This window comes from Myotis davidii, unplaced genomic scaffold, assembly GCF_000327345.1.
Source record: "Myotis davidii unplaced genomic scaffold, ASM32734v1 scaffold771, whole genome shotgun sequence".
Taxonomy (NCBI): domain Eukaryota; kingdom Metazoa; phylum Chordata; class Mammalia; order Chiroptera; family Vespertilionidae; genus Myotis; species Myotis davidii.
The window spans coordinates 754,772-768,198 of NW_006282668.1; the positions used below are offsets into that span (position 1 = coordinate 754,772).

Below are 13,427 nucleotides of genomic sequence, written 5' to 3' on the forward strand. Positions count from 1 at the left end.
GGGGGCGGGGTGGAAGAGAAGAGAGAGAGAGATTTCTGTCACCATAAAATTATAGAAATTCCTCAAACAGAAATTAAAGAGCCTCGTTTAGGGTAACTGGGAAGAGAGAAATTCCCTGCCACAAGGAGAGGTTGTTGAGAAGGTAACAAATGTTATTGTGCTGGGTTTTCTAAAATCCCAAACTGATCAGGAATGAAGGAGATTTGGCATGTCTTGTTCTGCCAATTTCCAAAGGAAAAATCTATTGTATATACAGAGCTCTATCCTGACCTCCCCAAATTATTAACTTTCCATCTTAAGTGAGACACCCCAAAGAGAATAACTATCCCCCCTATGCCCCCAGAAAATGCCTGATATAAATGTAAGAAAACTCTTTAATGAAATACATCCGCACATCCCACTGGTCTACTTAAGTAAGTAGTCAACATTTCAGAAATGAAGGAAGTTACAGGAAAACCACAAATTCAGTGATACCAAATATTCTGGAAAAACCTCCTAATAGAAAAACAAACTGATTTCAGTTTGGCAAAAACTTCTGGACATCAGCATTTCTCATTATCCTTATTTTGTAATTTACCCAGACTTTTTGATAGAATAGTAGGACGTAGCAAATAAAATAGATAAGTAACCCCAAGCCAACATTTCATTTTATAAACATCATTCCTTTACCTTCACAGAAACCCATTAAAATAACCATTGTTCTGACTTGATAAGGTAGGAAAGTCTCAGAGGTTAGGTGACTAAGAGGTGGCAGAACTGGGATTTCAACTTGGACTCTCCTCTGACTCAAAAGCCTGTGTTTCCTCCTCTACATTTTGCCAGTGTGTGGATAAGGCCTCACAATTCCTGAATTTCTCTACATCAAATACTCCCTCATCTGATGCTGTAGTATGGCAGAGACACCCAAAGACAATAGTGTGTTGGTTCAGAGTAGACTTAATCACTGGCCATGGAACTGAAAAACGTCTACAACGCAGGCCATGGGAATTCCAGGAGATTCTAAGCCAGTGGGATGAGTTTCAAGGACCGCCTCCCCCGGTCACATCTCTTTCCTGTGCTGGGCATGACCCAACACCCATTGGCCAAGAAATAATTACATCTCCTGATATAGTCCTGCTATTCAGACTGATGCCAGTCCTTCTCTCGTTGCATTTAATCATAAAACCAAGGAGGTCTGTTTCACCTTCAGCTCTTCTCCTGGCCTAAAAGGCCCACATGCTTGCTTACTTAAGTGTGAAAGCTCAGCATTCATGGCATTGACCTCCTCCAGAGTAGCCCTATGATTCGGAGTGCTGGGGCTTAGGTCAAGAAGGTCACAGGATGGGGCAGAGGGTTCCGTGGCAGCCTGAAAACAAAGCAAACACAAACATAATTTGGAAAAACTTTGGCAGGTCGTTTATCACTTAGGCTTTCTCCCTGGAAGCTTTCCTTTGGAGAAAAGAAGATCCTATTTGGATGCATCTTGAGGGAGAATTCTCCATTTAAGAGACAACATGAGTACCAATCACATCTCACCCTCTACACGGGTTCCTGCTTAATTAGAGCATCTTTTAATGACCTCTTATTAATAACTTGATAACATCGAGTTATTGAGGCAAGTACTCTAACCACCAAAACCACCCCAATCATTAAGGAATGAGTCTCCTCTTTTTTAAGAGTTATTTTAACATAAGCCTTGCTCCATACTATACAATTTGTAAACTATTCAATTGTGTAGTTTATAACATTTCTATTCACTTACATTGGTGTCTTCTCTCTGATTATTTTGCTCCAAAATCCTTTGTTGGTTTCGAGTAAACCTGTTTGAATTAGCAACATGGAAATATTGAAAAGAAAATGGATAAGAAAATGCTACAATATGGGAAGGGAAGAAGGGGGAATATCTTATGTGGAGAAAATGGGAATATGCAAATTCAGATTATTAATATGTAAATATTTAGGAACAAAGACAATGAGCTTCATCACTACTCAATTCCCAGTAAAGTACTTTAATCACTTTTTTCAGTTTATAGAGGTAATGAATGATGTCTTTTGAGAAAACAGCAAGAATATGGAAAAGTATTAAAAATAATAAAATTCCATCCCCTAGAAATGGTCCCTAATCATTTCTATCACCTAGAAACTGTCCTTAACATTACGATGTATTTCCTCCCTATATTTTTCTGGAGGCTAATCTATTTCAAACTTAATTGAAATTATACTTTACATATTTCTCTCTTCTAATTCAATTACTTTGCATGCATTTTTCTAGTTATTCAGAAGTTTAATTTTTAGTGGCTGCATATTTTACCTTATGAACGTATCACATATTTAACTTTTCTTATTATTCCCAAATACTTAAGTGTTTCCAATTTTGCCATTATAATTTTCCATTGAGGATTTTAATACATTTATCATATTTTCACTATCTTCATTTTTATAAGACATTTGATACCTACTAACAATATTGAGCTTTTATAACATTTTAAAATTTTATACTGCTCATACACTGGGGGTAAGGGAGGAATAGTTAAATAAATAAACAAACAAAGTAATGGTTTTGAAAAAAGAGTAAGTGTTGAAGGTAGAAGCACAAGGTTCAAGTACCAGCATTATTATCAAGTAGCCATATAACCATGGATATGTCTTCCTGATCCTTATTTCAACCACTTCACCAGAAAGTTTTTCTCAGGGGCAAGAGGTCAGTAGATAATACAGGTGGATGAATGTGGAAATGCTTTGCAAGCTAAGAGTGGCTTTGGAAACATGGAATTAATTCTATGACACGTCAACTCTGTGAACCTAAACACTTTAAAGTTGAAAAGCTTCCAGTTCATTGAACCATGCACTTGGTTTTAAGGATTTTTCCCTTTCTAAAACACGTGATTTTTCTCCCGACGACTTCTGCCATTGGCTTCTTATAGGCTAGTGTGTGCTGAGTATGAACACCCTTCACGGGTCCAGCCTTGAGCAACAAAGTTCCATTTCCTTATTTGCACAACTATTTTTATACATTCACATAAAAAATGTCCTCATTGGCAGCTCTGGCTTTTCACAGACTATTTTCTCCACATAAGATATTCCCCCTCTTCCCTTCCCTTCCTATATTCTCCTCCATCTCAAACTCAAGGTCAACTTCACATTCCCTGAGACTTTGTTTATAGCACTCATCTATTCGAGAGCCCAGCACTGCTCATTCTCGCAGGCCATATCACAGGCTCCCAGAAGGCCAGGACCAAGATCCCTATCTTGGAAGGAAGGCGGCCTTGTTCTGAACCCGTTCTTGATCTTCCTGAGTGTTCACCTTGTAGGCCCTCTAATACGAATGCTGAGTAACTGGTGGTGAAACCGGACTTGGAGGAGGGCTGAAGAGACTGCACCGTCTGCTCACCTCTCATAGCCAAGGATGGCATTATTCAGATCCTCGTTCACTTGGATGAGCTCAATAGTTACGTCTTCATTCTCCACCACCACGAGCAGGTCCATGATTCGCTCCTGCATCTCCCGACCCGTCTTGTAAAGTTTCTGTCAAAGAGAGGAGAGAGCTTTCTTCTTCCATGCTTAGGAATGTTCTATAAAGACCACTGATTCACCAATCCGTATACCCCTGTGACCAACTCCCTCCACCTCGAGCCACTGATGGGAGATTACCAAATATTTAATTATGGATAGCTCATCCTTCCTGTGAGAACACAGTGAGTTATAAGTGATTATGTTTTCCTCTAAAAATCAAAACAGGTGTCATGAGGACAAATTGGTGCACTGCATGGAACACAGGACTTGAAATTAGAAGCAGAATATGGGACTTCTAGATGGACTGCTTGTTAGCTGTACTGTGGGGACATCACTTGTTTGTTTGTTTTTAAAAATATATTTCTTTATTGATTTCAGAGAGGAAGAAAGAAGGAAAGAGAGATAGAAACATCAATGATGAGAGAGAATCATTGATCGGCTGCCTCCTGCACACCCCCTACTGGGGATCGAGCCCACAACCCAGGCATGTGCCCTTGGCCAGAATCGAACCTGGGACTCTTTAGTCCGCAGGCTGACACTCTATCCACTGAGCCAAGCCGGCCAGGGCATCACTTGTTTTTTAAATCTCGATTTTCTCATTTGATAAATGAAAACTATACTACTTGCCACGTCTGTTTCAAGAGCTGACATTTAAATAAAATGAGGAGGATGAGGGAGGTAGGGGAGAATAAAAGGGAGATAAATGGTGATGGATGGAGACTCAACTTGAGGAGATAAACACACTATACAGTGCACAGATGATGTGTTGTAGAATTGTGCACTTGAAACCTGTATAATTTTGTTAGCCAGAGTCACCTCAATAAATTCAATAAAAAGGAAAGAAATAAAATAAAATGAGATGTGCATGGTGAGGAATTCTGTAGCCACAAAGCACAACATACAACAGAAAATATGTCATTCTTAGAGATAGTTGATAGAAAGTAGTTCAACATTTACAGCAATGTGATTTTCCCATTATTGTTTTACTTAAATAAACATTTAAAACTTACAGCTACAGCAACACATTCCAAGATAAACGGAACCAGGATTTTAAAAGGAGTGCTGGATAATATCTTTATTCGAATGACCTAGAATCCCAGCAGTGAGCCAGGGCTCCACTCCCCAAACCAGCTGTTGCCCGTGAGCCTCAGAAGCATCTACAGCTGGGGCTGGGGGTCTGGGAATCTACTTTTATTTTATTTTTTTTAAAGAAGCATCAAAAGTGTTTCTTATACACACTGACATTTGCAAACTACTGCCTTACAACTGGCCTCCTCCTAGGCAAACCTCCAAGTAAGCTTGAGGAGTGTAACACTGACAGTAATATTTCTTCCAATCCACCTTGGCTGGAATTTGCCCACGTAATAGTCTACTAACATCACGCAAAAACACAGGAATGTTTCCCCTGTTCAAAATGAAAGCGGCGGGGCTTGCTAAGTCATCGCACTGTTACATTATCTGATATTTTTCCCCTCAAGAAAGACCTGCTGAAAAACTGACGCTTCACGAAACCATTTAGAGTCTCAAACAATCTATTACAAGGCTCTGACAGGAAACCTCTAAATAAATAAATCAAACCATTACCAGCTGCCATTTAGACTCCGAGGGAAAAGCCACTACTCTCCACAAAATCATAACAAAAATATGTGCAAGATAAAGGGAAGTGAAAAGAGGGGGTGAAAAGCGAGACTGACAGATCGATGCCAGATTCTGGGTTTTACACCTGCAATGTGCAGGCAGAAAACGGTCCTATTTGCTAAATAAAGGCTTGGGCACTCTCAGTTGTGCTAACCAACCCTTTTCTTACAGGTCCAGGTATTACAATATTTTCTGCTCTGTGGGCCCTCTGTTCTCTGTCAAAAGGACCCCGCTCTGCATTATACCCTGAAAGCACCCATAGACACAATGTAAAACAAGCCAGCTGAGTTGGGCTCACTTATGGCCACTGGTATGAGCGAGAAGAGTCTTTAGACTCAGTAGACCAAAGGCCTCCTACATACACAGACCTCACATGGAATTTAGTTACATTTTAGTTTCAGGTTTTTTTTGTGTTTTTTAAATCTATAAGACAAAGACAACCAACTATCTCATAGGGTTATCCCCCCCAAAGTCTGGCATACAGTGGAGAGTCAAGAAATGCATTATGGTTGCATAAGGAGGGATCACTAGAAGCTTAACTAGATAACTAGTACCCTCCTGTAATCTTCACACCAATACCAGGACCCAATGTTATGCAAAGGCAAGAACGCAGAACAGCATTTAGTACAATCCCCTGATGAATGAGGACTGTTCCTTTGTTCCTGTGTTTGGGAGTGCACAGAAGTTATTCTCCTTGCTCCCTAGCAGCCTTGCTAGAGCAATGTCAAGATCAAGGGACTCCAGTGGCTGTTAGAGGCCTGGGAACAAAAAAAAATGTAGAAATTAATCTGAAATGAATTTGCAACCAACATCAATAGCCCCCATCACGTGAAGATCCTCCCTTTGCCCTCTGGGCACAGACAGAAAGGAAACATGAAAGAAACACCACATCCCTCAGCAGGTTTGCAAAGCAGAGTTCGCCAGACCTCTTCAAAAGCCAGCCCACTCTGATCTTTGCCATTGATGTCTGTCTTTGAGGAGGGCCAAGCCGCCTGGAAACGGTGTAGACCAAGCACCAGGGACCAGAAGGACGGGGCAGACGTTCCCCACAGCAGGCACCTGCAGGACTGTGGATGTGGGAAGCCAGGGGGCGTGAGCCAAAAAACACAGAGTAACAGCTGCTGCTGCATATGTCCAGCACGGAGCCCCTGGGATTGCCCCCCCCTTTACACCATAACAAGAAGGCAAGGCTTCTAAGTTAAAGTGAACTGAACAATCAATTCCAAAGTCTTTGGAGCAAAACAAGGAGCTCATTAAAGGCTTCCTCTTCTGGCATCCAGAGGCCTGCTACTCCCCCAGAGCTCCCTCTGCACTTTCAACTCCGACTCTAATTGTCCCACATGCACCAACCTGGACAACTCAATACAAAAGGGAAAGAAAGGCGTCCGAACATCTCCCCTGAAAAAGTTAATACAGGAAGAAGCGTTTACTTGAAAGCCTTCTCTAGAAATAATATCTGCATGGCAAGACTCCTATTATCAGCCCATACCATACTTCCTCTCTCCTGGGCACCGCACCCAGGCTGCCAGAGACCCAGAGAACGTCTCTATCTGCTCAAAATAAAAACTATCCCCTACCCTAAAACCGCACATCTCTCAACCTAACTTGTTCCTGCAGTCTCTTCTGCCTTCTACAAGCCCAGCTGAGTGAATGACAAATTAATTGTCAAGATAATCCTCAAGAAGATCAGCTCATTAGAACCCTTCCAACTCTGTCCCAACTTCAAAAATTGTCAACATTTGGGTTACAGAAAACATTTGTTTTCATTAACTCCTTAGCTCACTCCACCCCAGGTCTTCACCTGTCTATTGTCTGTGTCCATGGGCTATACCAGTGGTCAGCAAACTCATCGGTCAACAGAGCCAAATATCAACAGTTCAACAATTGAAATTTCTTTTGAGAGCCGAATTTTTTAAACTTAAACTATATAGGAAGGTGCATTGTTATTAACTTAATTAGGGTACTCCTAAGGCTTAGGAAGAGCCACACTCAAGGGGCCAAAGAGCCACAGTTTGCCAACCACGGGGCTATACAATAGCCTATAAAATAAAAGGCTAATATGCAAATTGACTCCCAGTGGTGGTGGCAGGAGCCTTGCCCGACTCCCCGGCAGCACTAAGGATATCCAACTGACGGCTTAAGCCCACTGGCCTAAGTCGTCAGTCAGACATCCCCTGAGGGCTCCCGGACTGAGAGAGGGCACAGGCCGGGCTGAGGGATTTCCTGCACCAGGCTTCTAGTATGCTTATAAATTATTTGGTTATTCTCTTCCTGCCCCTTCCACTCTTAATACCTTACTTGTTTCTGAGTGGTAAAGTCAGTAAGAGTGATCAGGGGAGGATGACTTTTATTAAATTTTCCTCTCAGGATTTTTTCTCAACTGCTTACAAATTACTCTTACAGAATCAAATTCTACATTCACATGATTTGAAACATCTCTAATAAGCTAGAGTGAGGCTTTCTCTGGTCATACTTTGAAAATCTGAGCTCACTTTATTCTGCAGAAGATGAAAACATTCTGTTCTTTCATTCTCCTACTGGGGCTAGGCAAAAACAAGAAAGACTGAAATGGGAGGTAACAGGAAAAGTAAGCTATTCAAGGTCAGAGTAAGTTGGTCCAAAGCCAAGTGCACAAGGCCAAGAAAGCAAATGCAAGAACACATGCAGTAATGTTTCATTCTTGTGACCAGAACAGACGCTCTTTAACTCATCAGAATCTTTGTATTCCTCTCTGGGAAACTAAAAGCAATCCCAGCTCTTCCCCACCGCTACCCCCACCCCATAATGAAGTTCATAGTCTACAAGCAACACACTAGTAGTTTTGGGGAAAGATGTTTATTATGCAAAATAGTTTTACTGCCTAAGAGTCTAACAAAAGTAGGAGTCCCCTTAATTAGCAGAGCTTCAAGATTGAACTGTTCCCCATGGATTTGAGAACAGGAGATTCCCAGTGAGTACACTGGATCTGGGATGGAAAGAAACAAGATGGAATGGGTTCCAAATGAACAAAACAGCTGCTAGAAGGTAAGCACCGACAGACAAAACAGGAAGCAATTCCAAGTGTAGAGGTTGGGTGTAATGTTAACAAATTGCAGGAAGACAGACCTTCCTGATAACAAAATACCTAAAAAAGTTGGATATGATATAAAAATGTTTTAACATGCATGTCTGAACTTTCAAGAAAGTATGAGAAATCTTCAAAGGCTGGAAATACGATCCAAAGATATGAGAGCCAATAAAGGCATAAGGGCTCAAAAGGCACCCATCTCCAATAATCAAGGTCAATTTCTAATAAACTTGGGAAGCAGGAGACAAAGCCTGAACAAGAAGGGGAGCTGGATCAAAGACCCCACATGCAGTTTAGATACCTAAACGGTCCCTTCCTGAAATAAGAAATTATTCATATATATATATAATCTCCTTGCAGTTCCTGACACGGAGCTCCTGAATCCCCGAGTGACAGGTGCATCTTCTGTTCTAATGCAGGGACTCTTGGTGAGTTCCTACACAGCTTTGGGATGGGGGCTGGTCACCAGAAAGACCAAACCGTGATTAGAAGCTTGTAACTTTCAGCCCCACTCTCCATCCTCTGGGAAGGGGAGAGAGGATGGAGATTAGAGTTAATAATTGATCATGTCCCCATGATGAAACTTGTGGGGAAGAAACATTCCTCCGCCTTCCTAAGGTTCTTCCAGCTGTTCTGACAATGAAATCTTCATGAGACAAATTAACAAGAGAAAATAACCAAATGTAAGTACATACATACAGATGGGAACCCCACATACAGGAGACAGTCAGAGACCTACTGTACTAACATTAGGAAGTCAGGGACAGCAAGTTAAAATGAGAAGTATACAGTATATATAGTATGTGGGCTTTAGCAGAAGTGATGCTATTTTGGGCTAATAATTAGATCAACATGAGACAGATTAAGAAGAGAAAGAAACAAATTTAATTACATTTGTCTGGGAACCCCACCTATATGAAAGGTTCAGTGACAGAAAGTTAAAATGAGGCGTATATGGCATTTAGAGCTAAGGATGACGTAAGGCACTTTGGGGCATCAGAGGAAAGGGCATCCCCAGGAGGATCAGAAGGGCAGATACTCAGTAATTAGATGTTTGCCCTGCCCTCCACATAGGTCATAGGACATTATCTCCAGTAATGACTTATTATGGGCAAGGCCCCTCATTTAAATTTTTTTAAGGGAGAGGTAGAAATTTCTCATGAGCCTACAGGGTCTTGACTAGAACCTCAGTTTAAAATAATGCACATGCCAAAGTGGCACACGTCGGGGAGGCCTGTTCTGAACCCTCAAATCTCCATAAAATGCATAAACTATGGGGTCCTCTGTGTTGGTGAATGCATCCAAGTGCTAGGAGGGTGGCGTACCCCAACCCCACAGGGACAGAGGCTCTCGTCTTCAGAACCCTTCTGGGTGTCTTCATTCCCATCCCTTGTGATACCCTTTATGATGAACTGGTAGATAGAAATGTTTCCTTTAGTTCTGTGAGTCATTCTAACAAATTATCAACCCCCAGGAGAAGGTCTTGGGAATCCCTGATTTCTATTATAGCTGGTTGGTCAGAGGTATGGAAGGCCTGGCCGTGCCATGGGCATCGGAAGTGGGGGCCGGCTTGTGGGTCTGAGCCATTAACTGTGGGTCCCAATGCTAACACCAGCTGGATAGTGTCAGAACTGGTTTGTACTATGGGACACCCAGCTGGCGTAGGAGAACTGGGCCCTGTGGGTAGTGTTGGTTTAAACAGTAGAAAAAAACACAAAGGTTTCCTTTCACTCAGTAACCACAAAGGAAAAGGGTGTCTCAGCCTTGACTTTCAGGAGGAGAAGGAAAATAAGTATTTATTTCCTGAGAATTCTAACAGCCTTATTGCATCACCATCTCTGGGAACGAGACTCCCTGCCTTCCATGCTTAGAAACCCTGGGGAATTCTGGTCCTTTTTCCTCTGTCTGCTGAGGTTCCGGGTCTCCTTGAAAGCCTCCAGTTCATTGAGGGACAGTCCTTGTCCCTGTCCTTTACAGTGTGAACAAAAATGGGGGCCTATGCCATGAACCTGACAAGCTCAGGGGGAACCCATGGCAGGCAGGCCTGACAAGCTCAGTGACCAAAAGTAACCACACAGGAGGGTCTGATCAGAAATTGCTAGCTGGGCGAGCCACAGCAGGCAGTCAACTCCCAGGCCTCCAGCTGCCGTAGGCAAAGCCAGTCTTCACCGCGAGTGAGCCCTGTCCTGTTCTTATGCATCCAGGATAACAGCTTTGCAATGTCGCAGGAATTTTCTTTCTAGACCCTTCGCTGGCACAACCGCAGGCCCCAGAGCACAAGATCACCACAGCAGGAGACCACAGAACCCTTCCTTGTTATCTTGTTCCCCAAATACCAGTTCCATCTACTGTAAATGTTAATGATTAACCATCCTGTACCCACCAATGTAAAAAGGTGTGTTTCTCCATTTTTGCTTTTTATCCAATCCTACTGATTTCCCCGCGATGCTTTCTCCCACCTCGTGATGCATTTTATGTATCTTCCTGGTTTCTTTTTTCTTTGATTCTAAATGCAGAAAAGAAAGTGGCAAACTCCATTCACAGAAGCATTTTCTCAATCTGTTGCAATTTCGCTTCTGGGCATGTCTTCAAAATGAAGTGTCAAATAAACTCTTAGAAAATTTTTCTATAGGCTACACTTTCTTTGGTCAACAATAGCCATACCGGAAGTTCCTGAAGGGTTTCTTTTGCCTGGGTGAGGCTCTGGGTTCCTCCCTCCGTCTGATGCCACCTATATTATTGGACACTGAATATTCTCCCTCTTCTGCTCTCCTGATGGTCTAGGCTCTCCTGTGATCCGAGGGAGTTTATTCTTAGTTTCATATTCCTTTTGCCATTTCACTGGGATTTGGGGAACAAGAGGAGGTAAGTTTATTACTTCCGTGAGCTTTCACAAACTGTGGTTAGCCCAGCCAGAGTGGCTCAGTGGACGGAGGATCCTCCCGTGCACCAAGAGGTTGCTGGTTCAATTCTGGTCAGGGCACATGTCCGGGTTGCGGGGTCAGTCCCCAGGAGGGACGTGTAGAAACATGTGATGTTTCTTTCTCATCAATGTTTCTATCTCTCCCTTTCCCTTCCTCTGTCTCTCAAAATCAAGGAAAACATATTAAAAAATAAAAAACTGTGGTTATTAGCTAGCTGGTATTGGAAAAAGAAATAGATGTCTGTTTCACAGCTCACACAGTTGACCTCTGATAGTATTATCACTTCTTCACAGATGCATTCCTACCCTCAAAATATGCCCTGGGGACACTCAATGCCAGTGGGCCCTCACTGCCTCCCGCCTCGATGTCCCAGCCAGGAGCATGCCAAAGCCTCCTAAGCCCCTGGAGTTACCTGGGGAGGCCAGGGAACTAGCATTAGGTGGGGGTTCTAACTCCATTGATCTGAATAGTTGGGACAGGTGTGAGAGAACCTCTGAAAACATTCTCCATCATCTAGCTTTGCTGATTTTGTTTTTAAGATCCTTGTATCAGATAGGCTCCTTGTCCTTGATCTCCATAGATTCAACCAGTTCTTTTAGACTGAGGTATGATACTGTGATATAAGAAGAAATATAGATTTGGTCTTCAACCCTAGTTTCTAGCAAAAAAGTTCTAAAACCCTTGGAATTTCCTGAGTGGTCAGGGTGAGGGGCATCTATTGTTATTTATAACAAGCTCCTTTCAACCCTACCAGAGTTTATGCTAATGAGGTGACTCTTGGAAGAAGGGGGTTTGCAGCCAAGGAGACCAATCCTGGGATTAGAGGGTTGGTGCTTTCATTCCACCCCTGACCACCAAGGAGGGGAGGAGGGTTGAGGATTGCTTTAAACACCAATGGCCAAATGATTGAATCAATAATGGAATATCCGAAAGAATTCTAAATAAATAAAGGGTTTCTGAGAGCTTCTGGGTCAGTGAACACATCCAGGAGCCAGGAGGGTGGTGCACCCCAATTCTATGGAGACAGGAGCTCCTGACCCTTCAAGACCTCATCCTGTGTACCTCTTCATCAGGAAGCCAAATCAGACAGAGGTGTGGGTTACCTGAGGGCCTAGACTTGCAAGCAGCGTTTGATGGGGCGGGGAGTGGGGGGGGGGCGGTCTCATGGGCCTGAGCCCTAACTCAGTATAATTAGTGTCAGAATTAGTTATGTGAGGAGGGAAAACCTCACAGGCAAGCTGTTAGAAGTGTTGTGGGTAGGGAAATTGTTTTCTTTATGAGGTTACTTAGATGGCAAGAAAAAAAACCTCAAATATTTGTCAAAAGAATTTAAGAACAGCACTCCCCACACCCAATTTCTATGTGTTTTTAACAGAAAGCATAGAAAGAAAAAGAAAGCTACATATTCACTAGGCTCCATAAGCAGGTTGGTGTGATGCCAGAACCCATTCAAGTTGGATTGGCCTTGAGTAGTACTCTCAAGTTGATTTATAACCCAAGTCTCTTTACTATTCAAGGCAACACACAGCCCTAAGCCCAGGCATCAAAACAGCAACCAACAAATTAGCATTACCCTTGCAAAACTCAATCAAACATCTGCACCCAAAGGCTGACACACAAAGGCACTGCAGTGCACTCCAGGAGGCATAAATTATAACACTGGATTCACATACTTAAATGGAATGTGGCCATTTTTTGAAAAATATCTGCCACATACCCTTTTACTGGAGTATTTAATTTTGTATTTTAGTTGAACATGCTTGTTAAACATTACATGTCACAAAGTTTATATCTGTAAAAGCCTTCAATTGTGGATTTTTTTAAGGATACTCCATTAAACTCTCATAACAATCTGAGAAATGAAAGGAGAGATAACAAAGAAAAATGCATTGGAATCTGAGAAAAGTAGAAATAGAATAAGGTTCTTGACTTCCCGGGGGGGGGGAAAGATTTAGACACTAATTTTTTTTACTCTAAGTGCTCCTAAAATTAATATGTAAAAAATGTTTGTTAAAATTTAGCACTGACAATTAGAACAAATCATTAGAGGGGAAAAAGTAAAGGGCATGGATTTATAGACACAGAAACAGGCCTGGGAGGGCCATCGGCAGTAACAATGAACTGCTCATGGTTTCCTCGGTCCAGATGCACTGCCCACTTTCTCCTGTAGCCTGAGTACTGCCTCCATCTAGACCAGGGGTTCTCAACCTGTGGGTCGCGACCCCTTTGTGGGTCGAACGACCCTTTCACAGGGGTCGCCTAAGACCATCGGAAAACACATATATAATTACATATTGTTTTTGTGA

General features: G+C 42.4%; 1 protein-coding gene across 1 annotated transcript in view; it reads right to left on the bottom strand.

Annotated features, from left to right (window-relative positions):
* TOM1L1 (target of myb1 like 1 membrane trafficking protein) overlaps positions 1 to 13,427 on the bottom strand; it is a 48,823-nt gene that overhangs the window by 11,849 nt on the left and 23,547 nt on the right. The window contains exons 9-11 of the mRNA XM_015560752.1: positions 3,371 to 3,504; positions 1,742 to 1,799; positions 1,166 to 1,345 (exon numbers count right to left, since the gene is read on the bottom strand). Of these exons, the coding sequence (XP_015416238.1) occupies positions 1,166 to 1,345; positions 1,742 to 1,799; positions 3,371 to 3,504 (372 nt within the window). The remainder of the gene's footprint in view (positions 1 to 1,165; positions 1,346 to 1,741; positions 1,800 to 3,370; positions 3,505 to 13,427) is intronic.